General features: G+C 59.8%; 9 protein-coding genes across 9 annotated transcripts; 4 read left to right on the top strand and 5 right to left on the bottom strand.

Moving 5' to 3' along the window:
* Positions 1–81: 81 nt before the first annotated feature.
* On the bottom strand, positions 82–3,331 carry PAN0_013c4811 (uncharacterized protein; the record flags this gene model as incomplete). Its single annotated transcript, XM_014799938.1, has 2 exons — positions 82–87; positions 203–3,331. The coding sequence occupies 2 exons, from the start codon at positions 3,329–3,331 to the stop codon at positions 82–84; spliced, it is 3,135 nt and encodes a 1,044-aa protein (XP_014655424.1).
* Positions 3,332–5,157: 1,826 nt separating this feature from the next.
* Positions 5,158–7,515, bottom strand: PAN0_013c4810 (methyltransferase type 11; the record flags this gene model as incomplete). Its single annotated transcript, XM_014799937.1, has 5 exons — positions 5,158–5,230; positions 5,512–6,004; positions 6,112–6,186; positions 6,336–6,448; positions 6,665–7,515. 5 exons carry the CDS (start codon positions 7,513–7,515, stop codon positions 5,158–5,160), a joined length of 1,605 nt encoding a protein of 534 aa, XP_014655423.1.
* Positions 7,516–7,935: 420 nt separating this feature from the next.
* Positions 7,936–13,647, bottom strand: PAN0_013c4809 (uncharacterized protein; the record flags this gene model as incomplete). The annotated part of the gene is made up of 4 exons (XM_014799936.1): positions 7,936–13,006; positions 13,234–13,302; positions 13,395–13,508; positions 13,601–13,647. 4 exons carry the CDS (start codon positions 13,645–13,647, stop codon positions 7,936–7,938), a joined length of 5,301 nt encoding a protein of 1,766 aa, XP_014655422.1.
* Positions 13,648–14,292: 645 nt separating this feature from the next.
* PAN0_013d4808 (uncharacterized protein) lies at positions 14,293–14,871 on the top strand (the record flags this gene model as incomplete). The annotated part of the gene is made up of 1 exon (XM_014799935.1): positions 14,293–14,871. One exon carries the CDS (start codon positions 14,293–14,295, stop codon positions 14,869–14,871), a length of 579 nt encoding a protein of 192 aa, XP_014655421.1.
* A 21-nt stretch (positions 14,872–14,892) lies between these two features.
* Positions 14,893–16,305, top strand: PAN0_013d4807 (argininosuccinate lyase; the record flags this gene model as incomplete). Its single annotated transcript, XM_014799934.1, has 1 exon — positions 14,893–16,305. One exon carries the CDS (start codon positions 14,893–14,895, stop codon positions 16,303–16,305), a length of 1,413 nt encoding a protein of 470 aa, XP_014655420.1.
* Positions 16,306–16,423: 118 nt separating this feature from the next.
* PAN0_013c4806 (glycosyltransferase family 21 protein) lies at positions 16,424–18,172 on the bottom strand (the record flags this gene model as incomplete). The annotated part of the gene is made up of 1 exon (XM_014799933.1): positions 16,424–18,172. The coding sequence occupies one exon, from the start codon at positions 18,170–18,172 to the stop codon at positions 16,424–16,426; it is 1,749 nt and encodes a 582-aa protein (XP_014655419.1).
* A 527-nt stretch (positions 18,173–18,699) lies between these two features.
* Positions 18,700–21,972, top strand: PAN0_013d4805 (uncharacterized protein; the record flags this gene model as incomplete). Its single annotated transcript, XM_014799932.1, has 1 exon — positions 18,700–21,972. One exon carries the CDS (start codon positions 18,700–18,702, stop codon positions 21,970–21,972), a length of 3,273 nt encoding a protein of 1,090 aa, XP_014655418.1.
* Positions 21,973–22,135: 163 nt separating this feature from the next.
* PAN0_013c4804 (mitochondrial 54S ribosomal protein YmL2) lies at positions 22,136–22,943 on the bottom strand (the record flags this gene model as incomplete). The annotated part of the gene is made up of 2 exons (XM_014799931.1): positions 22,136–22,596; positions 22,697–22,943. 2 exons carry the CDS (start codon positions 22,941–22,943, stop codon positions 22,136–22,138), a joined length of 708 nt encoding a protein of 235 aa, XP_014655417.1.
* A 664-nt stretch (positions 22,944–23,607) lies between these two features.
* Positions 23,608–24,372, top strand: PAN0_013d4803 (Tim17-domain-containing protein; the record flags this gene model as incomplete). The annotated part of the gene is made up of 1 exon (XM_014799930.1): positions 23,608–24,372. The coding sequence occupies one exon, from the start codon at positions 23,608–23,610 to the stop codon at positions 24,370–24,372; it is 765 nt and encodes a 254-aa protein (XP_014655416.1).
* Between the last annotated feature and the right edge of the window lie 178 nt (positions 24,373–24,550).

Here is a 24,550-nt window from a genome sequence, read left to right as displayed (position 1 = left end):
ACCCTAACCCTAACCCTAACCCTAACCCTAACCCTAACCCTAACCCTAACCCTAACCCTAACCCTAACCCTAACCCTAACCCTAACCCTAACCCAAAGTTGCTGCGAGTGAAGCCCATACCGCGGAGGGTGGCATCAGCCTTGTGGTACCACGTGCGTCCCGCTTGCTTGAGTCCGTACAATGACTTGTTTAGCTTGCACACCTGGCCAGTCGTTGCACCACGCGGTGCGTCTGGGGTAGGTGGTGGGCGCATGTACAAGTCTTTGTCGACTTCGCCGTTCAGGTATGCAGTTGCGACATCCATCTGGTAGATCTTCCATTCGAGCTGGATGCTGATGATCATGAGCAGTCGGAGTGTGGCGAGTTTGACGACTGGGGCGAAGGTTTCGTCATAGTCGATGCCATGCTTCTGGGCGAAGCCTTGGGCGACTAGACGAGCCTTGTACTTGTCAACGGTACCATCGGCCTTTCGCTTGACCTTGAAGACCCAGCGACTACCAATGATGTTGGCATTTGCGGGGGGATCGACAAGAGTCCACGTGTTGTTCTCAGCGTGCAACTCCAGCTCCTTCGCTATGGCGGCCTGCCAGAGGGGCCAGTCGTCGCGTTTGAAGGCTTGGGCCACAGTGCGCGGCTCATCATTGAGGAGGCCCACTGGGTCATGAAGATCGTGTGCGGTGTCGTCGGTAGGGGCGTTGTTGGCGACGGCGTGAGCGAGCAGGCGAGGGGACGAGGGTGGTGAGCCGGGTGGCGTCGCAAGGCCGAGTGCCCGTTCTTCGTCGGAAAGGTAGGGGTACCTGTTGAATTCCGAGTTTTCGGGCGCGAGGGCCGGAATTACCACTTCGACACCCAAACTAGGGTCGGGTGTGTCAGAACGCGTGGGCGCGTTTTCCAGCCACTCGTCTTGTGCGTGAGATTCGTAATTGTTTTCGACAATTTCCATGAGTGGGAAATTCTTTTCGTCGAAAGTTGCGTGAATTTGCGTCAGGTAGCGCTCTTCGGTCGGGTCGTACAGCTTGAACGCCTTTGTTCCTGGGGAAACGCCCAGGTAGACGCAAGGTACGGCGCGGTTGTCGAGCTTTCCTCGTCGCTCCGCTGGCACATGGGCAAAGGCAGAACATCCGAATGTGCGGAGCATGTCTAGTTCCGCGTGTCTGCCAAACAATGCGAGGTACGGCGTTTGGAAGCCGTTTCCCTTGGTTGGCAGGCGGTTGTTGAGGTAGACAGCGTGGAGGAGTGCGTCGCCCCATAGGTTGCCTGGGGCCCCTGACTGAATCATCATACATCGTACCTGGTTGAACAGGGTGCGGTTCAGTCGTTCGGCGACGCCGTTCTGCTCCGGCGCATACGGCGAGGTACGTTCGTGGATGATGCCCTCGTCTTTGAGGAAGGCCTCTAGTTCGCGGTTGATGTACTCGCCACCGTTGTCGGAGCGTAGACGCTTCATTTGGTGGCCGACTTGCTTCTCCATGGTGGTTTTGAAGTCTTGGAGGTGGTCAAGGACCTCACTCTTGTGCGACATGAGGTACGCGGTGCTGTACTTGGAGTAGTCGTCGATGAATGTGACGGCGTAGCGGTATCCCTGGGAAGTAGTGTCCGGCATTGGTCCCACGACGTCGGAATATACCAGTTCCAGGGGTTTTTGAGAACGCGCGTGCGCGTGTTTGAACGCGCGCTTGGTTGACTTTCCCACCTCGCAAGTTTCACATTTAGTGTCCCGCGTGGGCAATTTAATGCCAAGTCTTTCTGCGTATTTGGCGACGTCTCTGAGTCGCTCGAGCCCCGGGTGACCAAGGCGGTCGTGCCAGTTGACTTCCCCAGTCGGCCGCTCGGAGGCGAGGGCAACAAAGTCAATGCCCACTTCGTCGACGTATGTGAGCGGTCCGATGTGCACACCGCGGCATGTGATGACGCCCTCAGGGGTGACGGCGATGGTCTCGCGGTGATTGGTGATGATGTCGACCTTCTTCCTCATCAGACCCGTGGAGAGTAGGTTGACGCCAAACGAGGGAATGTACGCGACGTTGTGCAACGTGATCCTGTTGGTGTTGCCGTTACCAACATTGACGATGAGCTCTACGATGCCAAGCCCTTCAATCTTGACGGGTACCTCGTTAGCGACCCAGATGGGTTTCATCGTTACCCCCATCTTGATGCTTTTGAACAACGATCTATTGCAGCAGATGTGTCGGCTGGCTCCTGAGTCCATGAGCCACATTGCCTCTCGAGGGTGGTGGAACTCGTTGACAGAGTAAGCGCTAGCTTCGCCGATGTTGGGCGTAGAACGTGCGTTATTGACTTGCTTCTTGGGTTTCGGGCATTTGTTTGCGTAGTGCCCCTTTTCCTGGCAGTTGTAGCAAGTAATGCGCTCGATTGGGGTTTTCTGCTTAGGTTTGTTAACACGTGCGCGCGTTTCTTGACGCGCGTGACGATTGTTGGGCCCGGCGTAGTAAGCAGACACGTTATTGCGGGAGCGTTGGTGCAGTCCGTGGGAGTGCAAACCAAGTCTGAGCTCTTCGCTTCGCAGTCGGGTGATGATTGAGTCGAGTTCGACCTTTTCGTCGATGACCTCGCTGTCGATGACGATGGTCTGGGTGGTTCCGTCATCACGACAGACCATGATTGTGCGGGGCTCTCGTCGCGACCTGTACGTCTCCTGGATCTGGGAGGAGATGTTTTCGTACTCCTTCCGAAGTCCCTTGATGAGGATCGAGTACTTCTTGTGGAAGGAAATGTCTCGTTTTGCTAGTTGGAGTTGATCGGCGAGTTCGTTGATTCGTCCAACGAACCCGTCAATGGATCGCTTTTCTTGTCGCAGGCTGTTGAACTCGGTCTCCATCTCCTCGAGTTGCCAACGCATGGATTTTGCGAAGCGATCCTCAAGCGTCAGCCAAATCGTGCGCGCGTCTTTGAGGTCGTTTATCGTATGTTTGATGTCGTGCGCGAGGCTGCTCCTCAGCAGTCCACACGCGGCGAAGTTTGCGTTCTGCCATTCGCCATACAAGGGGTCATCTTCAGCGGGTCGAGCGATGGTTCCCTTGACGATTCCATAGACCTTGGCCCCCTTTTGCATAAGGATGTCGATGCATTCTTCCTTCCAGCGGTAGAAGTCCTTTGCCTGTGCGAGGCGCGGGAGTCGCTGTCTGGACTGGGGAGTAGGCTCTGCGGACATTGTCGCTAGCGCTGAATTGAGAATTCGTGCACTAATCTGCGGAGTTGTGGGTTGGTTGCCGACCTCGCTAGTCTCTTCAGCGGTCGAATCGTCAGGTTGGCTTCGTGATCTTGTGTTCGGGTAGTTCGAGCTCAGGTTTCCGTTAGCGTTTGGGCTCATAACCTATTGAGCTTAGGAAATCTGTGAAGCTTCGTGTGCAACAGTGTCAGCGTGTCGACACTCGAGTGTGACTCACAAGATCAGTGCACGCGTTGTTAGACGCGGTCACTGCGGCACGCAGGTTGCGATCCTGTGTAACGTCGGTGAGATCTAGGTGGCCCTGATCAGTGAGACGCAGTTGTTATTCCAGCGTCTCAGTGATCTGGAACAGCCACTCGTGCCAGGGGCGGCAGAGGTTGGAAGCGTGAGCTCGAGTCGTTGTCGAACCAAAAGATTTGTGCACGCGTTGTCGTACAAGGCGGCGCGTGTCACGTCGAGGGTGCAAGGAGTGGGAGTCTTGCGTGAGCGTTTGTGAGCGGGGACTCGCACTTTTCGTACGGTGAGTAAGGTAGTGATTCGATGATATTTCGTTGGGTGAGTGCCGGAACGCTTTTGCTTATATACATGATTGGTGTCTAGGGAGCGAGTGTCGTGAGCGACTAAGACACCGGCTTGCTTGCTGTAAGCTTCGCTGTACGCGCCCAGCTTGTTCGCTATGGCCGCCAATGTGTCGTTGGGTGGCTGGCCAAATTAGCGAACGTGATCTCGTATCACCCAATGAATGCAAAGATTCGTCCACGAATGTTTGCCCGCGCGTGCTCGTTGCTCCCCGGGTCGCTGTATCTGCACCGGAGCGACCTGGTCCGCGCGCTAGTTGCTGCGCGTGGATTCCGAGTTGCGCGCACGTTACCTCTATTGCTGTTGTGGTTGGTCGGTTGGGTCGTATCTTCGGCGTTCGATGTTGAGTGGTGGCCGTTGTTTGCATATGAGGAGAAATGGGGTGGTGGTTCTGGTCGCGCGTGGATTTTGCGCGGGGAGTTTGCCGAGGAGAGTCTAAAATTCAGGGCGCGACCCTGCGCCCTCGAATAAGGTTGCCGGTCCACGGGTTTGCCGGCTAATTCCAAGGTTTTGTGAGGAACCCTAGAACGCGTGCACGCGTTCTGCTGGTCGTGGGCTAAAGTGCCCGAAGTGCGAGATGTCTGCTAAACGACTTGCGTCGTCCAACACTTCGGACCGACGGACAGCCGGAGCCGCCCACCGTTTGGCAGGAAGGAATCGCCCGTCGCCACGGACCGATGCGCTGCCGCCTAGGGCTAGGAGAAGAACCTTAAAAAAAAGCGAACCCAATTTACAACCTTAAGCTTGGTGCAATGGTCCCTTTGTTTTTACATGGCAAGATAGCCATGCTTCTGAGCTTTCGAACTATATCACACAAAGGTTACTTTCAGTGCGGAACAAAGGGACTAGAGCTGATGCAGTAAGGCATGGTCAGAGATCATGGTGATAAAATTGAGATATGGGGCAATTTTGGACGCGACTGTATGATTCCACTTGTTAAATCCTTAGTCTTAGGGTATTCCTACAACCAGCGTGCAGGCGATTTATGCCATTCCTTTTGGCAGTCTTGTAGCGGCAAGGAAAAGTTTCGAGAGTCACAGTCGCAGATCAGATATACGTTATTGACGTGACTGACAGGAGTCTGACGTTGAAGTGACAGAGTCAGTACCGCGTCTGAAATCGTTTTCGCGTGCTCGGGTGGGACGAATGAAGCCCGGCTGAGGTTAGCTTGAGTCAAGCCCAGCTAGTACCTGATGAACGCATCCTTGCCTACACCGTGGTGTGCCTCGGCAGACATTCTCAACAACTGATTCTCCGAAGCCGTGAAGATGCTCTCAACACGAAAGACATCGGCCAACGTATACAGTAGCCGATGGTTGATGGTGATAGTCACGCTCGTGCACCCGATCATGCTGTTGCTTGAGCAGCGATGGAAGCTTGGTTCGTGGTCAGTTGCTGCTTGGAGCTGAAGATCGCAGCGGTCGGATGTCGATCTTGTCGTCGGCGCTCTTGTTGCTACACCTGTTCGGGAATGCGAACGTGGCCCGACGGAACTCAAGTGCCTATCGAGCGATCGATGCCTGTTGTTGACTGCGGTTGACTGGCGACCGCAGCACAGGCCGACTTGACAAGATACAGTTCAACCGCCAGCTTTGCCCTTGGCGCGGATCACATGGAATGAAAGAACGAGCGATTTGTTCCATCAATGATCGATTGCATGAGAAAGCGCGAGCTAGATCCACGTGAAAGGTAGATGAGGAGGAGATGACGGGGAGATGGACGCCAATCAGACGCAGACGAACGAGTAGAGAGCCAGGGCGAATCCAGAAAAGGCGGCGACGACGCGGACGTTGTGCAGGCGAGTCCAGTGTGAGAGGAGGGCCTCGGCCTGGCTTGCATTGATGGCCTCCTTGTTGTTTGCGGCGACGCGGAGTGCCATGAGCTTGTTGTTCGTCGGGCGGATGAAGACCAGGGTGAAGACGAGAAGGCTGCCGGTCAGCGCTGCCGATCCGAGCAGCAGCTTTTTGCGGGTCTCCCATCGGACAGCGAGGCGTTGCGGAAGCGATGACGAAGCCTTGCCACCGCGTCCGGACTGCAGGGCAAAGGTGGTGAGAGCGATGGCGGTGACGAGCGAGAGCGCAGGCACGACGAATCCAGCCTTGAAAGCGCGTTCCCACAGCGTGAGTCGCTGAGCGATGCTAAGATTGGCCACCCATGGCGCGGGCGGCGAGATCATAGCACCCTGCTGGTCGATAAAGTGCGTGTTGATGAGGAGCGGGTAGGCGAGCGTCAAGCCTGCAGTCAATTTAGAAACGAGAGTCGGGTTGCCAGACGGAACAGGGTGTCAGTCGGTTCTGTGGTTGGTCTGGGCTGTGCGGATCTCTTCTCTTCGATAAACTCACCACTAGCGAGGCCTGAACAGGTCAGCCCGACGAGCGCGGTCACGGGAGCGAGCATGGTTGCAGTATAGGTTGGGGCTAAAAGATGGAGAAGGCGTGGTTGCGAGAGATGGAATGAGGCGTTGATGGGGGAATCGTCTCTTCGGTTCGCATCGATGCTCCTCTATATATCCTGAGCTGCCATCGCTTCCGACTCGTGGACCCTCGAAACGGGTGCCACTGGCTACGCTCAAATGACTCGCGACGATCCGAGATGCGGCACGCGAGCTTTCCTCCCTTCCGCCGGACCTGCAGGGTGCCTTGCTCGTAGAACACGTTGCATCTTCGACGACTGCGCCGACTGCGCGCGAAAATGAAGAGACCGAGCTTTCCGCGCGCACGTCCCACCAACGCTCGTACAGCACGGCACTTCACCAGTCAGCGAGGATTCACAATCGCGGCTCGGAAAATGCCAACCTCAACAAAGTTGCTTTTGTTTGCCGCGGACCGCGGATAGCAAGTCGCCCGCCATCGATGCCCGCGGCAGCGGTCACTTTGGCACCGCGGCCGCCGTCACTTTCGCAGGAGCACCTCGCCGCAGACCATGACAAAGGTGCCGTCCGGAGTCGCACTCCAAGTGAGCCAGTCCTGCTGCATACGTCGGATCTGGTCCTGGTCTACTTTGGCCGTGGAAAGCGCCTGTTGCTGCCATGACTCGGCTGCAATCCGCTCGGCCCACATTTTACCCCAGAACTCGGCGTGTGGCTGTCCTCCGAACGCCTGGTTGCTTGAGGAGAAGGTGATGTGTTCGGGGCCGGCTTCGTATCCGGCATCCAACGCCCAGCGCACCAGTCGACGACCCGCGTCGGGTTCCGAGCCGATGGAGCGGTAAATGGCTGCAGCCGTCGACAGCCACAGATCAAAGGTCTCGGTCGACGGATACAAGACCGAGGTGGTAAAGTCGGCTTCGCGTGCAGCCACGATGCCGCCTCGCTTGCACACCCTCCGCATCTCCTTGAGCGCATCGACGGGCTTGGGCAGATGGAGCAGCATCTGATGACAGTAGACCACGTCGAATGACTCGTCCGCGAACGGCAGCTCGAATACGGACGCCACCTCGAATCGGCATCGATCCACCGCCTGGCGCTGCGCCTCGCTGTTGGACTCTTTCCGCAGGCGGTCGAGTCGCTTTTGCGCTTCTGCTACCACATCCTCCGAATAGTCGGTGCCAACAATGCTTCCTTCGGGCACGTAGGCGGCGAGCGACGTCGTGATCGTTCCCGGTCCGCATCCGACGTCCAAGATCTTGGCATCGCGCTTGAGGTGCGGCAGCAGGAACGCCGCCGATGATTCGGCTGTACGCGAAGCGTGCGATCGCAGCACCGCTTCGCTGTAGCCCTGAGTGTAGCTGTTGTTGTGCGTGCTCATCGTTTCAGCGCAGCAAAATTGAACAAGCAAGATGGTGGTGATCCGTGCGACGGCAGCTTCTGTGGGTCGCGCTCTCGGCTCGGACATCCGACGGCCGATTTGCCCGAGGCAGCTCAGGGTCGGCTCAGCTTTTTTTTCCTTGACATGCTCTTCGCGTAGAAACGGCTTGGCCACGCCTCTAAGACGAGCACTGCAGAGCTCGTGCACATTCGTATGCACTCCAGACAAGCCTCAAATAATCCTCTCAGCCACGCTCGAGTTGCAAGAAAAGGCGGTTGCAACGAAAGTCGATTGATGCAGTTCAGACCAAACATTGCCCGATGCAATATATTGAACGGTGGGTATCAGAGGGTGGGTGGTGAGGCAAACTCACTCGAGCACGGGTTGGTATTCCGCTGATGCGCTTGGCCTGCAAGGCAATCAGCAAAGTGCCGATGGCGCAGCCCGTAAGGAAGTCGGCAACGGCAGACCCGAGGCAAGGGCGCCGGTTTCGTTCGACGAAGCTTGACGTTCGCGTCCCATCGTCACCGTCTTTGGCAGCCGTTGAGGGACTCGACTTCGCTGGCTGCCTGACGCGGGCCGAGGCAATCCCGAAGCCTGTCCCTGGGAACGCAGCGAGCTTGTGCTTGCCACACTGCGCAGACTCGGCAGCTTGGACGGCGTGATCCCGCCCACACTGCGAATCGCTTTCGACGGGGTGATGTGCTGCCCGTCGCTGTATCTGGCTCGCCTCGCGACATCCTGGCTCGCCAGGCCATCCTTGCGTACAGCAGCGCTGGAAGCTTGGTTCACGTCCTGTTCTGCTCGGAAGGCAGCTCCTCGCAGACTTGCAGCGCTTTGGTATCTTCGGATCCCTGCTCCGGGCCCTTTCGAAGCGATTTCGCCCTTCTCGATTCGCGAGACGGGGTTTAGGGAGGTCGCCGAGGCAGCGTTCAGCGGCCACGAAGGGCGTGGGGTTGGCTTGGGCACGACGGCACGCTCCCTCGCAGTCGGAATGCCGCTACTCTTCCTGCGCAGCATCGGCTGAGCGGATGGCGTGGTGCTGGTTGTCGTCTCAATCTTGGCAGCGCTGGGAAGCTCACCGAGCTGAGCAGCTTTTCTTACTGACGCTGCATCCGTGGTCACAGATTTGGCAGGCTTCGACGTGGCCTCCTTGACGCTCCCGACCGATTCTCGGGTCGACACGGATTGCATGCGAGCGGGCGCATCGACCGAGCTGCGATAAGACCAAGTCGTGGCTGACGATGTGGTGCTCAGGCGGTCGGCGTGGAAGCTGGTCCAGATCTCCGACCCGGCCATGGTATCTGGGGTATCTTGCAAAGCTGTTGACGTCGATGCGTCCTCGACTGGACTCTCCGCATCCCCGTCACAGCCCGTGCGAAGTACAATCCCTTCGCCAGTCGCGACATCAGCAGGCTCTGCCACAGCTTCCCGTTCTGGCTGCCTCTTGAAGAGCATAATCGGTGGGTGGATGCCTTGCTTCCTCAACGACATGCGTCGTCGAATGGTCTCGGCAGCAGCCTGGTTCGGTCTCTGCGGATCATGTCCGCTCGTTCCACCCGAGTCGCTGATCGTCGTGTCGTGACCAGAGCTATGTCCGATCGAGTGACCGGTGGAGGACAAGATCTCGTCGGCCTCTTGAATGATTTCGATCACGCTGCTCATAGAGCTGCTTCGTGAGCGACAAGATTCCGGCGGTGCGACCTGTGCCCCGCAACTCGTCTCCGAAGCGAGGCTGCCGCTGTTCTGACGTGCGAGTGCCTTGTTCTGCGCCTTCAAAGGAGTCGAAAAGCGCGGCGTGACAGCCTCGCCGACATGCAGATCAAATTCGTCATCCACCATGGCGTGGCGCGAAATCTCTGCCTGGTCCCATTCGAGATCTTCGGTCAGAAGCACTTCCTCTTCATCACTCGGCGGGGCGATGAGATCAGGGCTCGATGATCTTAGCAGCCTCCTGGAACTCGAGACCGACTTGGTGCTGGCCGGTGATACACGGCTGCCGTCCTTCAAGGGCAATGTGGCGGAATCGCGGCCCGCGATGCCGGCATTGAAGGCTCCTCGGGGCTTGTTCGCCAGTACAGACAGCGAGGATCGAGCTTGCATGGGCTTTCCTCGCTGCACCGGCGAATTGACGCCAACGTTGTCGCAGTCATCGTCGGAGTCATCCGAGCTGTGCCATGCAGCAGCACGAGAGGCTTGCTGGGCGCGGATGCGATCCAGGGCTGCCGAGATGCGTTTCGACCTTGCAGGGATGGAGGCAATTGGACGAGACGAGGCATCGGGCGTAACGCCTGACGATCGAGTCTCGGAGGCGTCCACACGCAGCTTCCGCTTGGATCCTCGAGATGCGTCGAGGACGCCTGAGCGCTCTGCCAGATCTTCCAAGCTGGCGTCGACATCCAAATCGGACTCTTCGTCGCTGCCGGCGTCGATGACCGTGACTTGGCCCTCGCTCGCGACGACAGCGCTCTCTCTTCTGGTACGGCCAGGTGCTGAAGGCGAGAGGCGAGGAGCTCGGATTTGCGAAGGCCAGAGGCCGGGTTTGTCCAGCTCGGCGTCAAGATCGTGCATGCTGAGCAACGAGGCGGAACTCTTGCGTCGACGCATCGGCGCGTCGATGCCCAACAAGTCGAGATGAGAGCTTGATCGTTGAGCCGCAGCTGAACCGGGAGACGGTGAGCCGAATTCGACGTCAGAGTGCTCGACTGCATCATGGACTGCCATTGTTGATGCCGGCAGAGGCATCACCGCCGTTGTGGGCGTGGACTGCGGCGAAGTCTGCATCGAGAACTCGACGTATTTCTTAGCCTGGCCGTGGCTCGAAGAAGGCTGTCTGGAAAGCGACGAGGTTGTGAAAGCGTAGGAGGAGGCTGCGTCATCGGGACCGACGGCCTCGTCGGCACCGACTGCCACAGGCCACTTGGAGCCGTACTCGCCAACACTCGGCGCGATGGAATCGGTGTAGCCCAGCGTAGTGGTCGAAGACCGTCTTTCCATTGTGCTGCCGTATGCTTGGCTGCTTGCGATGGATTTCGACGAGAAGGAGCGAGAGAGTTGGACGGGAGTGCTGGAAGGATCGACGAGCGACAAGGCATGATCGTGGATGGCGAATGGTCGATAGCTCATCGCAGCAAATTGATCCGACATTTGCTCTCTGGCGCGATGGGCAGCATCGATTTGGCGCTGCTTGGCCTCGGCGGAGGCACGAATCTGCCGCATGGACACGGGGCCTGTGGCTGTGCTGGCAAGGGTGCTGAGCGATGCTATGGAGGGCTGACGCGAGCGCATGCGCTCGGAAGCGCGAGCCACGATGCTGGACCATGTACCCCTGCCGGTCAAGTCGCGGGGTGAAAGTCCCGTGGGCATAAAGGGTGGTAGGCTCGGTGAGAACTCGTAGAAGGCATAGGGGTCCAGACCCTGAGAAGGAGTATCGACGGCTGTGGATGAGACGCTGTGTTCGTTGGTGGGAGCGGTTGTTGTGCGTGAGTTGTAAGCGGCCCTGGAAGGGTCGGCAACCGGGCGAGTGACAGTGAGGGAGCGATTTCGTAAAGAGGCTCGCTGTTCATCAAAGCCAAGATGCTTCTTTCTCGAGGACTTGTTGCGCTTGCGAGGCACTTCGTCGAGTTCGGACGAGCTCCCTCCTTCGAGCTCCGAGTCAGAGATCTCGTCACCTTGAGGATCCTCGATGCGGACGGTGGGAGCGGTGAAGCGAGATGCAAAAGTGGCTGCAGAATCGCGATAAGCGTTGTAGATGGATTGGAACTCGGCCACGCTTGCGTTGTCATGGACGGTATCGCTGCTTCGGCGATAGGAGCCGACGCTCTTGGTACTGATTGAACGAGTCAAGGACGATTCTGCGGTCTGCGGACCGCGCGAATCGTCGAGAGATTCATCCTGAGAGCCGGACGAACTCAGTGAAGGCAGCGAGTCGGACGTGGGGAGGATGCTGGGCTCTTCGGGACCGTTGTGTTGGAGATCACTGCCGTCGGTGTGGTTGGATTCCGAAGCATGGCGAGGACTCGATGACGAAGATGGCTGGGCCGAGTTGTCTTGACTGGGGTGCGACCGGCGAGGCCGTTGTTGCCTGCACCCGTCCGCTTCGAGTTCGAGTGCGACCATGAGCTCGCTCAAGCTTTTGGACATGGTGCCCGTGCGTTTGTGGCGCGATGACGAGGGGCTGGTGTCGTGGTGCGGCTGTGAACTCGGGGCGGCGTTGGAATCCGACAGATATTCGAGCTGCTCTGATGCGGGGGAGGAAGCCGCGGCTCGTGGCGAGATGGAACGAGGGCCAAGGCCTACTCGAGCAACGCCAACAGGTAGGTGCGGATGCTTTGCAGTTAGCAATCCTCTGTGCTCGGTGATGTTGAGCACGTCAGAGAGGGCGCTGTCGGTGCTACTCTCGCCTTGGACACCGAACTGCTTGTCTCGGCGTGCGAGAGGAGTATCGAAGGGCAAGTCCTGCCAGGTAGGCTGCGACGGACTGAGGGCACTGTGCAGCGAGTGGTGCGGAAGTGTGGCCGTGGGATGGCCAGGGGAAGGAAAGTGGTTGGAGATGTTGCGGATACTATCGAGCTCTTCGTCCGAAACGTCGGAGGAGTCGGTGCGATCAGTCGAGACCGAGGCGTCGAGGGTCAAGTCGGCGCTCTTGCAGCTGGAGGATGCGCTAGTGGACGAGCGCCGAGAGATGACGGTGGCTGCCGAGAGGCGGCTGGATCTGCGGGAGGAAAGAGAGTGCGAGTCGTGCGATGAGAGCGTGGGTCTTGGGGGCAGCGGCATGGTGGGAGGTGGGCCCAGGGGCGTGTTGCGACCGGAAGAGGTGGAAGCTGAAGCGAAGGCATCCTTGACGGAGGAACGGGGGTTGCGATGGAGGGACGAGACGCTTGTGCGAGCGCTCGTGCCGCGTCCCAAAGGCAGGGCGGCCCTCGCGGTGAGGGTGTCTTGCTGGACGGGATAGAGAGAGCCGGAATCGCGGGAGATGATGTTGGAGGAGCGCGCAGCGGACGAAGCGGTGCTCTTTACGAAGACGGTGCTGGGCGGAAGCGGCAAGGCCTCGAGGTAGTGGCCGAGGACGGTGCTGTCGGCGTCGTCGTCTTCGTTGTCGTCATGGGATTGGCGGGAAGCGACGGGCTCGGAAGGGTTGGCTGGGATGTTGGGCCCGGGCAAGTGGTCAGGGTCGTCGACTCCAAACCAGGTGAGGCGGTTGGGTTCGACGTCGATTTGCGCCGAGAGCGTGAATTGGGATGCCGACAAGAGTTGCTCCTTCTTCTTCTGACGTAGAGCGAGCACCTTCTGACGCAGATCGTTGGCGTCTGTGGCGGTATCCATGGCGTCGTTCTGCCGTGTTGGCGGAGTGACGGTGTGAGCTTCAGCCGGAGGATGCGACATGGCCCATTTTGGACGAGGGTGGATGTCGAGGGAGGGGTGCGTACGAGGTGGCAAGGATGGCGTAGAGCAGGTGGGCGGCGCGGGACACGATGCGCTTTGTGGGTGGCTAGACGTGCGGCGACGACGGAGTCATGGAAGGACGAGGAGCGGGGCCAAGGTGAATCGAGGGTGTGTGGCTGATTGGTGGATGGAGGATAGCTGTATGAAGATGCAGCCACATGCAAGCGCTGCAAAGAACAAGGGCGAGGTTGTTGAGATTAGGGAGGGTGGAGGTCGAGACGGCGCCAGGGGCGTTCGTGGGGCCGTCAACGTTTGCGCAAGGCAGAAGGTGACAATGGCGAGCAGAAGCCGTAGAGAAGAGGAGAAGCGGATGAAGGTGGGAGGATGACGGCGGGAGGGAGGCTAGGATGGAGTGAGGACAGTGGCTGTTGAGGCGGACAATCATGCCAAAGCAGAGGCAGGTAAGTTGGTCAACTTAGGGATGAGCGACCCACCTGCAGCATGCAAGCTGTGCAGCGCGCGCGTACAACTGTGTATGCAGCGAGGAAGAGGCAGCGGCAGGCGGCAGGGTTCGGGTAAGGCGGGCTCGGGCAGCTGATTGCGCAACCCTGTTCGATTCGAGAGCGGAATCTACATTTCAGGACGAGCGGGGGCTAGAGCAGAGTTCTAGCCTTGTCAGGGGGACACGACACGATGCGACCTCGGCGGCAAAGGGTTGGCCGAGCCTTTGTCGCTGGTGAGCATCATGACTGCAAAGGCATCGTGGGATTTCGAGGCCGAGACCGAGCGGGCGTACTGTAGCACACGGACGAGCGGCTTGGCTTCCGACTGGGTATGCAGGCGAGCTAGCCGAACCCGACGCATTCACGCTAGGCACGCGTTTTTTTGGTTCTTTGAATGGCTCGGCCACAGCTGTGTATGCTGTCTACGGATGGCTGATCGCAGCTGCCACAGTAGAACATGGTAACCTCCGGGGCTAAGTTAGCAGAATCGCCGTGCTGTCCGAGCGGGATGAGTCTGTGAGCCAACGGACGCGCAAACGACAAGTCGACGCGACTTGGACGTGTCAATTCAAGCCGTCAGCAGTCGAAGGATCTGCGACATGCCAGTGCTGGGTGCCACAGAGCCACGGAGCCAGAGGGCCACAGGGTTCGCATGAAACCCCGTGTGAGTACCGACGAGCGGAAGCCTGCGTCTTTATTTTTTCTTTTCTGTTTCGGACGTTTGACCCACACACTCGCCAGACGCTGCTGCAGCCCACCCGTGTCCGACATATTCAGCCACGTCCTGAAACCTGCAGGCAAATTCACGCCGCGCTCGCCTCGCTCGCCCCGCTCGCCTCGCCCACATTGCTCGCCTCTTGCATCGTCCGAGACCAACATTGCCTTGCACATGGCAGAGCAGAGCACGTCCGCGTCCTCACGACACGTCGCCAGAACGCTCCGCAACGCCTGGCGGCTGTCACTGCTGCGATTTGAGGCGCATTCCGATGTGTGCAGCAGGCTCGAAGTACCGAGCTTATGCGTGTGCGCCAGCATGCCAGGGCTTTTGATGGCTTGCAGCCTCGAGGGCCTCGCAAGCGGTCCTTCTCGGGACGCGGATAGAGTGGGCCGCCTGCCATCGTCTCGACCCGGAATGCAATTGCAAAGGGGGGCCTTCGGCAAGACCCTGAAATTTTCCCAGCCTAAGCGACAGCCGCGAAGGATCGAACGCTGGGGAAATTTCAATGCTGTTAGACCTAAGCTCTGGATTGGGACGAGCGTCGCTCAACAAAGCACCGACGAGTCATCCGCCTATCTTTTGAGCAAAAAAATGGAAGAAGCAGCTGCACGGCCAATTTCGCACTCGGCCGCTTGGGCCATCCCGCTCATCAGTGGGCTCGCGCTCGGCTCGCAGGATCTTGAAGATACACTCGCTTGCCTCCAACCACTTCATACGACCTCCAACCGACTGCCGCATCCCTTCTTGTAGGCACTCCGCAAATCCGTCGCCATGGCTTCCACTTCCGATGACTTTACCAAGCGCAAGCTTTGGGGCGGCCGCTTCACCGGCAAGAATGACCCGCTCCTCTTCGCCTACAACGAGTCGCTCTCCTACGACAAGCGCATGCATGCGCAGGACATCCGCGGATCCCAGGCCTATGCCCGTGCTCTCGTCAAGACCGGCGTCCTCAACGAGCAGGAGAGGGACGAGATCGTAGCAGGCCTCGAAAAGGTCGGCCAAGAGTGGAAGAACGGCACCTTCGCCATCCACCCGGACGACGAGGACATCCACACCGCCAACGAGCGTCGCCTCACCGAGCTCATCGGCAGCGTCGGCGGCAAGCTCCACACAGGCAGGTCCAGGAACGACCAGGTCGCCACCGACATGCGTCTCTGGCTCATCGACGAAGTCAAGGCCATCGAGGGCTACCTCTCTGACCTCATCCAAGTCATGATCGCCCGCGCCCGCGAGGAGGTCGATGCTCTCATGCCCGGATACACCCACCTCCAACGTGCACAGCCCATCCGCTGGTCCCACCTCCTCCTCTCCCACGCCACCTACTTTGCCTCGGATCTTGCCCGCCTGCGCGACCTCCAGCCCCGCATCTCGGTCCTTCCTCTCGGCTCCGGACCTCTCGCCGGCAACCCGTTCGCAGGCCTCGACCGCGACGCCATCGCCGCCGACCTCGGCTTCCAGACCGTGGGTCCCAACTCGATGAACAGCGTCTCGGACCGAGACTTTGTCGTCGAATACCTCATGTGGGCCAGCTTGACCGCCGTGCACCTCAGCAAGATGGCCGAAGACTTTATCATCTACTCGACCTCCGAATTCGGCTTCATGCAGCTCAGCGACGCCTACAGCACCGGCTCCTCCATCATGCCCCAGAAGAAGAACCCGGACAGCCTCGAGCTGCTCCGCGGCAAGGCCGGCCGCATCTTTGGCCAGATGTCCGGCTTCATGATGTCGCTCAAGGGCATCCCCTCCACGTACAACAAGGATCTGCAGGAGGACAAGGAGCCGCTCTTTGACGCCGTCGACACCACCAAGGATGGTCTGCAGATTGCCACCGGCGTCATCTCCACCCTCAACATCTTCCCCGAAAAGATGAAGGCGGCGCTCACCCCGGACATGCTCGCCACCGACCTGGCCGAGTACCTGGTGAGGAAGGGCATCCCCTTCCGAGAGACGCACCATATCTCGGGAAGCGCCGTGCGACTGTCGGAGCAGAAGGGCTGCTTGCTCTCGGAGCTCACTCTCGACGACCTCAAATCGCTCTCGGACAAGTTTGGCGACGACGTGATGCAGGTGTGGTCGTTTGAGCAGAGTGTCGAGCGCCGCGACGCAAAGGGCGGCACCTCCAAGCGCGCCGTTCTCGAGCAGTGCGACACGCTCCAAAAGATGCTCTCCTCGGCCACGGCCTGATTGCACCTCCATAAAAGCCAGCCCGATTTTCACAACCAGTGCTCAGACCTTGTGCGCAATCATCGTAATCATAAACCCATGTCGTGAATGATTTCGTCTTGTGCATAATGATGGTCCATCAGTCGGTAGAATGCAAGAGCGGATCGAGGTCTTCGCGACGACGTGCGCCAGCGCCAGTGCGTCGGCCGTTGGGCTTGCCGTCCGAAGCTGAGGAGGCAACCAAGGCGGCACGACCGCCCTTGAGGATGCGGTAGGTCTTGTTGCGCCACGAGACCGTGCTTCCCAGGATGGCCCACGCCCAGATGGGAAGCGCGAGCGATTCGCGCAGCGCCCAGGCGGCGCCGAATTCGACCACGCTCATCGTGTCGGCGCTGTCCACGCCCGGATTGCACGCCAAGAATTCGTGGGCCACCGAGAGTCGCTTGAAGACGGCAAAGTCGACGGCAAACCAGGCGCCGAAATGAAGGCAAAAGAAGAGCAGGCACGACCATCCGGAAGCCGATACCGAAGGGTCAGCCAGCATGGGTAGAACGAGCGAAGACAGTGCGAACCAGCCGATGAAGCCCGAGAGGAGGGATTCGGTGAGGGGCTCGAGCAAGGTAGGTGCCAGGACCATGTACTTGCGCACACGAATCCAGCGCATGCGGCGGCGCGTATAATCGGCGAGCGTACGGATGTCGCCTACCGAAGTGTAGGCCAGGTCGGACGCGGACAGCGTGTGCGAGAGGTCGAGCGGTGCATTCCACAACGACTGCGCAAGCATATTGTCTTCGGCGAGGTAGATGGAGAAACGTGCGAGTGGGCGCGAGAGAGTCTTGAGCTGTTCGTTTGGCATCTCTTGCGGCGCTTTGGACGCAGGTGCCGACGTATCCGCAGTGGCTGGATCGGACTGGTGGGAAAAGGCAAAGCTTCCGATCGCATTGGATTCGCCCTGGCTGCCGTGCTGGGAGACATTGAAGAAGGAATCGGGTACGCAAGCCAGGTCGGATTTGCGATACATGTTGCTCTTGCCCATGACGCACGAATCGATGGTGAGAGCGTTGAGAGCGAGGTACATCTTTGCGTGGGTGGTTGACAGAAAGACCCTCTCGATCTTGGAGCCCCACGAGGTGCTAGGGAGGACGGCAAAGGGGACGTGGTGGACGAGGCCGACGCGCTGGCCGTGGGGCTTGCGAGGCAGCCAGCTGGGCGATGGGCGCGGTCGTTCGGCAGGCTCGAGCAGGAGCTGATCGACAGCACGTGCGAGAGCGCCTGTGGGCGTCCATACCTGGCTGTCGACGACCCAGATGATGTCGTACTTGGAGGCGGCGTAGGAGCGGACGAGGTTGTTGATCTTTGGATTCACTCCGGCGAGATGGTCGCCGACGATGATGCGGGCGTCGACGCGCGGATGAGCGGCCATGACCATGCGTGCGACGTTGAGCACCTTTGCAGCCTCTGGCGTGGACGCCGCGTCTCGAATGGAGAGGATGATCTCGAAGCGGGAAATGGGGTAGTCCTGCACGAACGACGAGGCGAGGTTGGAGTAGAGATTGCAGTCGAGCCCGCTAAGCGGACGCAGGATCGAAACACCGGGCACGCATTCGGCATGGTCATCGTCATTTTGCTGTTGGCGGCGCTGGAGAGAGTCGAAGCTGCGTGAATTCTCGGATTCGTTGGTGAGCAGGGTCGAGGTCCTGGGTGGAGAGAGCGGAGATCTGGGTGATTCGGGCCGTGCAAACTGACGCGCAAGGCTGAGACCAAGCAAGCAGATGCTCCAGATTATGATGTACCAAGCTAGCGCGACCCAAGATAGGATGCGGACGATGGTGGCGGGTTCCTCCGAGGCGGCGAGGCCTGCCATACCGGTAGGTGTAGTGAGCGCCATGGGCCTTGCGGAGGCGACTCTCGCTCGAAGGATGCGTCCGAGCCTCGTCTATCCAGCTTTTGCAGCCTCAGTGAGAGGACATGGCGTACTGCGAGGAACTGTCGTTGCCGTTGCGAGGTGGTGGCGTGTGAGAAGAAAGGTCGAAGCCTGTGCGCGCGGAAGGTCTGTTCGGTGGGAGAAGCGGTGCGAGGGTGGTTTGGTCGGTGTTGGTCTTTTCGCGAAATTCCCAAGCTGTTAGACTGTGGAAGCCCGATTTGGGAGGGGTCCGCGTCGAGTTGGGAATGTTGGGCCAGCAAGGCTCAAGGCAGAGGGGCGAGCAAGGCGCGTGCGCGTGGATTTGGATTCACGATTTGGCAGCGCGGCGGCGGCTGTGGTCGACAGGGTCTCGGTGACACCAACACCTGCCAACTGCAGCAAAGCGCCCATCGTCCCAACCCCTTTCATCTTGCAACACAATCGCCATCTCGACGCAATGCGTGCCTCTCTTCTCCACTGCTGACACCTCTGGAAGAACTGCACACATCATCATGTCCAGCGCAATGCCGTCTCGGGAACGATACGCCTCCAGTGCGCAGGATGCCGCCTCGCCACGCGTTCCGTTCCCGAGCTCGCCCGCATCTCGGCGCGCAGGTCACGTTCGCTCGGCTTCCATCCTCAGCTCATCCAGCAGCGTCTCCATCCCCTCTCGCTCATCCTCGGTCATCATGAGCCCAGCCGCTGTCCCCGCTCGCAGCTCATCCATCGCCAACTCGCCGAGCAAGAGTCGAACTCTCCACGACGCGCGAACCGGCCTTCCTCTCACCGCCTCCGATCTTGCCGATACCATCGCCGGCCTCACTCTGGCCGAAGCGCCTACACTTGACGCATCCTCAAGCCGCCCAGACCCTCTTGAGACGAATGCACAGCTTGATACTAGCTTTGACGTCCGCACACCTCAACCACTGTCGGCTCCCTTTGCTCCGCCCGTCTTCAAATCGACCCCTCCGCACAGCGCCGACTCCGACAGGAATGCTCTGCTCTCTCCACCCCTTCCCGACCTTGGCGACCGTCAAGCTGAGATCATGGAGATCGGCGATGAGATCAACGATGCACACGATGCCATTCAGCTCCTTCAGGCTGACATCTTCTCCATCCAAGAGCAAAGGCACGGTTCCCGTACAAACCAACAGGCCCCCAGCCTTGTCCCAGACGTATCGGATCCGTCGACTGCACCACAGACCCCACCCAACGGCGCGCTTCCTGCCGGCGTCGACCTCTCATTGATGCAGCTCGACGAGAAGCTCGAATCGCTCTCACGCGTCATGCAGCAGCTCGAAGTCCGCCTCGCCAACCTCGTCGACCCTGCCTCGGATCTCGCAGATTCGGAGGCAGCAGACTCTTCCATCATCGACAATGATCTCATCAGCCACCAATCTCGAGCTCGTCGCACCAGCACCGCGAGCGACGATAGCCTCGGCTCCATCGACGACATCGCCTTCCCTGGCTTTGCTCCCGCTCTTACTCCACTCAGCCTGCGTGCAAAGTATGCCGACCTTTGCACAGAATGGGCCGCGGTTCAAGAGGACATCGATGGGCTCAAAAAGGAACTCGCAGACGACAGATACCTCGACGTCTTTCGATCCATCAGCACACAAGCCGAAGGCATGATGGACAGTCTCGACAAGGCCGTCTCCCTGTGCCACATTTTTGTCGAGCAGATCCAACAAGACCATGCCGCCGGTAGACTACAGCCAAGCAGTGCAATCTCGGACGAGCTCGATGCCGAATATGATGTTCAAGCAAAGCACGACCAACTCGTCGATCTGACAAAGACCTTCAACGTCAAGAAGGCCTACTACTTCCCTGCCTGCCAGCAGGTATTCCACAGCCTCGAGAAGGGCTGCAAGGAGAGGCAGACCTCCAACGGCACCATCCTGCGCCGTCTGTCTGATCTGCGCTCGCGATGGCGCGTCCTGCGCGATGCATTGGCAAAGACCGAACGCGACCTCAAACGCACCGACGCCCTCTTCCGTCGCGTCCGCTCCGACAGCAGCAGCTCCTCTGTCACCAACGACATCGCCAGTCCCGCCACGTCCACTTCAAGTCTCCCTCCGGTTGCTTCGAAGCTCCGCCCCAGCGCCTCAATGCAGACTGGCCTCGGTCTCGGCACACCCGCTCGCGCTACCGCCTCTCAGAAACGCATCTCGCCTGCTTCGTCGTCGTCTTCACGCGTTGCCAGCGGTCCCAGCCGCTTGTCTAGCAGCTCTTCTGTCGGCTCCAATCTGTCAAACACTCCGCCCGCGGCCGCTACGCCGCAACGCCTCAGGCGCATCTCGGCAACCGCCGAATCGCTCGGCCTCTACTCTAAGCCAGCCGCCACATCACCGCGCTCTGCTTTCTCCCGGCAACTCGACGTACCTGGTTCATCGCAGCGCACAGCGGCCGGCAAGTCAATCGGCGGTCCCACCTCGCCGTCAGCCTTTGACTCTCCCATCCGAAACCGAGCTACCTCCATGGCCAATGCGGCAACCGGAGCAGTGGAAAAGGGAGTCCTCGGAAGGTCGCCCGGCGCCAGGCCCATCTCCATGATCGGAGGTCGACCCGCCGTCGGCGGCGCTTCAGCCAGTCGCACTGCAGCCACGGGCACGCCTAGTCGACCGCCACCCTCGAGTTTCAAGCCCTCGTGGCATGATCTTGACGCTGCTGCCGGATCGAATCGGGCCCGTGCGCCGCAGTCTCAGTCCATGCCGCGCTCCCAGTCGCAAGTGCTGTGGCCATCCCAGTCGCAAGACTCTGGCAAGCAAGATGACGCTGACGAGTCCATCGAGTACCTCAAGTTTGGCGAGGGCTCGTCGCCGGCGCGTCCGGCGTCGTCAGCTGGCCAGTACTACCGTCCGCCTTCGGCACAAGGCAATGTAGGCGACGCCAGGTCGCGCAAGCGAGACTCGATGATCCCTCGGCTTTCTGTGCGCAACCCCGAGGGCGAATCAACGCCAAGCAGGCCAAGCTCAGCCATGTCGCAGAACTCGACATCCACGCCCATGCGGTATTCCGGCGCCTCGAGGCTCAGCATGCAGACGCCCGAACCGGCGATCGTGGCGAGGGCACAGAGGCTGAGCATGTATGCGCGAGCACCCTCCACAGGCATGGCCGGAATGAGCGGGGCACACACTCCCAGCAAGAGACCCAGCAAGCCACCGCCGACGCGGCGCAACGGCGCCCTGGCCTCTGGTCGAGCGACGCCGCTGTCCGCAGCCGCGCTTGCATCGCTTCCGTCGGCCGAACCGGGAGCATCTTTGAAGCGATCCAGTATCTCGAATCTGCGCTCGCTTCACAACGGTCGAACCACTCCCACGGCCAGCGAGAACGGATCGGTCGGAGGCCTTTCTGCTGGGACTTGGTACGGAGCGGGCAGAGGCGCCCGCGGTGTGTCTGTCGGAGCTGGCTCACGCATTGGATCTGGCTCTGTGGCGGGCAGCAGCTACGGAGCGACTGGCGCCATTGAGCTGTACCGAGCCAATCCGAACGACGCGCTGGACGTCGAGGTGGCGGCGATCTGCAATGGGTTGGGCGTGGCGCTCGACCGCATCGATCCGCCTTTGCCGCGAGGCGTGCGTCTGGAGGAAGGGCCGGGCAAGGACAACCGAGCCATGTACGAGATCGGCGGGCGCAAGATGGCGTGTCGACTGCTGGAACTGCATCGGCCGGCGGGCAGTGCAGGCGCGCGCGCGGGAAGCAAGGCCAAGAAGATCCTGGTGCGCGTGGGCGGTGGCTGGCAGGACCTCGAGCAGTGGCTCCTTGGTCGGCTGAGCTCAGCCTAGCAGATCCAAGCACGTGGCCGCGGTGTTGGCAGCAAGTGAGTCAGTGAATGCGGGAATCTCATAGATTACTGGGATTTTGGTGCGAGATCGTCTTCATTGTGAGTGAGGGAGATGGGATACAAGTACAAATGGAAGGCCAGCGGCAGATGAACGCAGAGAGAATTTAGGCAGAGGCGGGGGCGGAGGACGAGTCGAGGTTGTCGGCCGCCTGCTGGTGGATCTTGAGCTGGTCGATCTGGCTCTGGAGCGAGTTGAGGTCAACCCTGTCGAATCTCCTCTCGCGAGGAGTGCCGGCTGGAAGAGGGAAGGTAGTCTCGGGGTCGGCCGAGACGGCAATGTACCTGCGACGTTGCTTCTTGGACGAAGGGTGGGGTGTGGAGACAAGGGCGGTGGCGTTGAACGTGGTGGGGGAGAGCTTCTTGATCGGAAGCTTTACGCCCGATGGCGACGAGGCAGGTGCAGCCTGAGCCGAAGTCGACGGAGTCGGGTTGGAGTAGTAGAAGTGAACGTAGCCGGGAGCAGTAGCAAAGATGGTGTGGTCCTTGCCGATTGCCGTGTTGAGGCCCGGATGCCATGAAGTTCCGCGTTGCCTGAAGATGATCTGGCCCGGGTATACGAGTTGACCTGTAGTGACGAGCAGTATAAGCATAGTGCGAGATGTGTCAGTGGCGTCTCGTACAAATGTGCCAGGAGGTGAGGCAAGTCGAAGGGAGAGGGAACGTACCAGTCTGCTTCTTGTAACCGAGACGTTTACCGGGCGAGTTGCGGTTGTTCTTGGTCGAACCACCTCCACGCTTGGTGGAGTTACGGGTCTGGATCGAACCACCGAATGCAAAAGCCGGAAGGATGGTCGAAGAGGCGGCAACGCTTGTGGATGCGATGGCAAGCGAGGCGGGCGCCTGCGAGGTGGGAGCGCGAGCTGCGGCCGCAGCAGTGCGGCGAAGCAGGGAAGAGGTTCCGGTGAGGATCATGTTGGCGTGACCGGAAGCAAGACAAGTGCGACTGTCGAGCTTGAGACGAACGTGCGCGCGAGCAGCCGAGCCAGAGGGTGTTGATCTAGGTAGCAGAGGTTGGAGACGAAGGAGAGGATGCTCATCTGGCCCAGAACACGAAGCTGCTAGCCAGAGTCAGTGTCAGTGCTGCTTCTTCGCCTGCCAAAATCTGATCTCATCACGTGCAACGCCTCTGTCCCGGATCGCTGACAAAGGCACCTGTAAGCCGCGTTCTGTTGGAAGGGTGCAAAAAAAGTTGGAAATTTGGAAGGTCGCACCCGCCGAGAGCCGGGTGAGCGAGGGGCGCAGCGAACGAACGCCTTCGGAACGCGGCGGAAGTCTTTGAAATTTGGCAAATTTGCAGGCCAACAGCCCAGTCCCGATTTTGATGGAAAGCGGATGCACACCGGTGCCCCTTCCTTTTCAGGAATCTGCCAGAGCGCTCGTCATCCACTCGACTGACTCGCTCAGCGTTCTCCACCCCACACCGACCATCAACTCAGCTCACTGAAGCCGTCCACTCTACCTTCACCGCCACTACCTCCATAAGCACATCCACACTGGCCCTCGTCTCCGTGCAACTGCAAACCACACCGCATCCTCCTCCTTCTCGTCCTCTCCCTCCACCTCATCTTCATTCAACATGGTCTGGCCCTTCTCGTCCAACAAGTCCGCCGATGCTTCGGCCTCGTCCTCCACAGCACAGCCGTCTTTCGAGGCTGTAGCTCCGGCACCGGCGGACGCCACCGTGGCCCAGAACCCTACATCGGACAGCCCCACCGACTACCTTCGCAGCCACACCTTTGTCCACCCCTCGTCGCCATCACCGTCCACGTCTGGCTCGTCGGCCGAGTACGTCCCCAACGCAGCATCTCTCCTCGGCGACTCGTCGCTCAACCTCGGCGCGCTCTCCCCGCTCGCCGGCCTCGGCAAGGATGAGCTCGAATACCTCGATCTCACCGACGGCGCTCCCTCGAGCATGGAGGGCGCACGAACCGCCGTCCCCTCGCGTGGCTGGTCCGACGACCTCTGCTACGGTACTGGCACCACCTACCTCTCCGGACTTGCCATCGGTGGCCTGCTCGGTGCGCGCGAAGGCTTCTTCCGTCCGCTCGGCGTCGACAACCCCACCTTCCGTCTGCGTCTCAACGCCGTGCTCAACCAGGTCACGCGTCGTGGCTCCTTCTTTGGCAACTCGGCGGGCGTCGTCGCGCTCATCTACAACCTCGTCGATGCATCCATCGATGGCGTGCGCGGCAAGCACGACATTGCAGGCGCCGTCACGGCAGGCGCCATCTCGGGCGCTCTTTTCAAGTGCACCGCCGGCGTCCGTCCCATGGCCGTCGCTAGCGGTATCATGATGGCCGCCGCCGCTACCTGGACCACCGCAAAGCAGGCGCTCTTGTAATACGCCCCAATCACAGCCACATCCTCCAGTATTGGACACTTATACCTATCTTCAGTCTTTCCCAAAACGCAAAACGACACCGCTCTGCTCTCGTCCTTGCTCGCTCTAGAAGTGTCCCTTCGACTCACTCTCCCCGGCTCTCGCGCAATGTACACTACACCCGCATCGCTCATCTCAT

The sequence above is a fragment of the Moesziomyces antarcticus genome (genome assembly GCF_000747765.1).
Source record: "Moesziomyces antarcticus DNA, scaffold: scaffold_v10013, strain JCM 10317, whole genome shotgun sequence".
Taxonomy (NCBI): Eukaryota; Fungi; Basidiomycota; class Ustilaginomycetes; order Ustilaginales; family Ustilaginaceae; genus Moesziomyces; species Moesziomyces antarcticus.
Note: the sequence above shows the minus strand (reverse complement) of the source record. Positions and strands in the feature narration are given on the sequence as shown.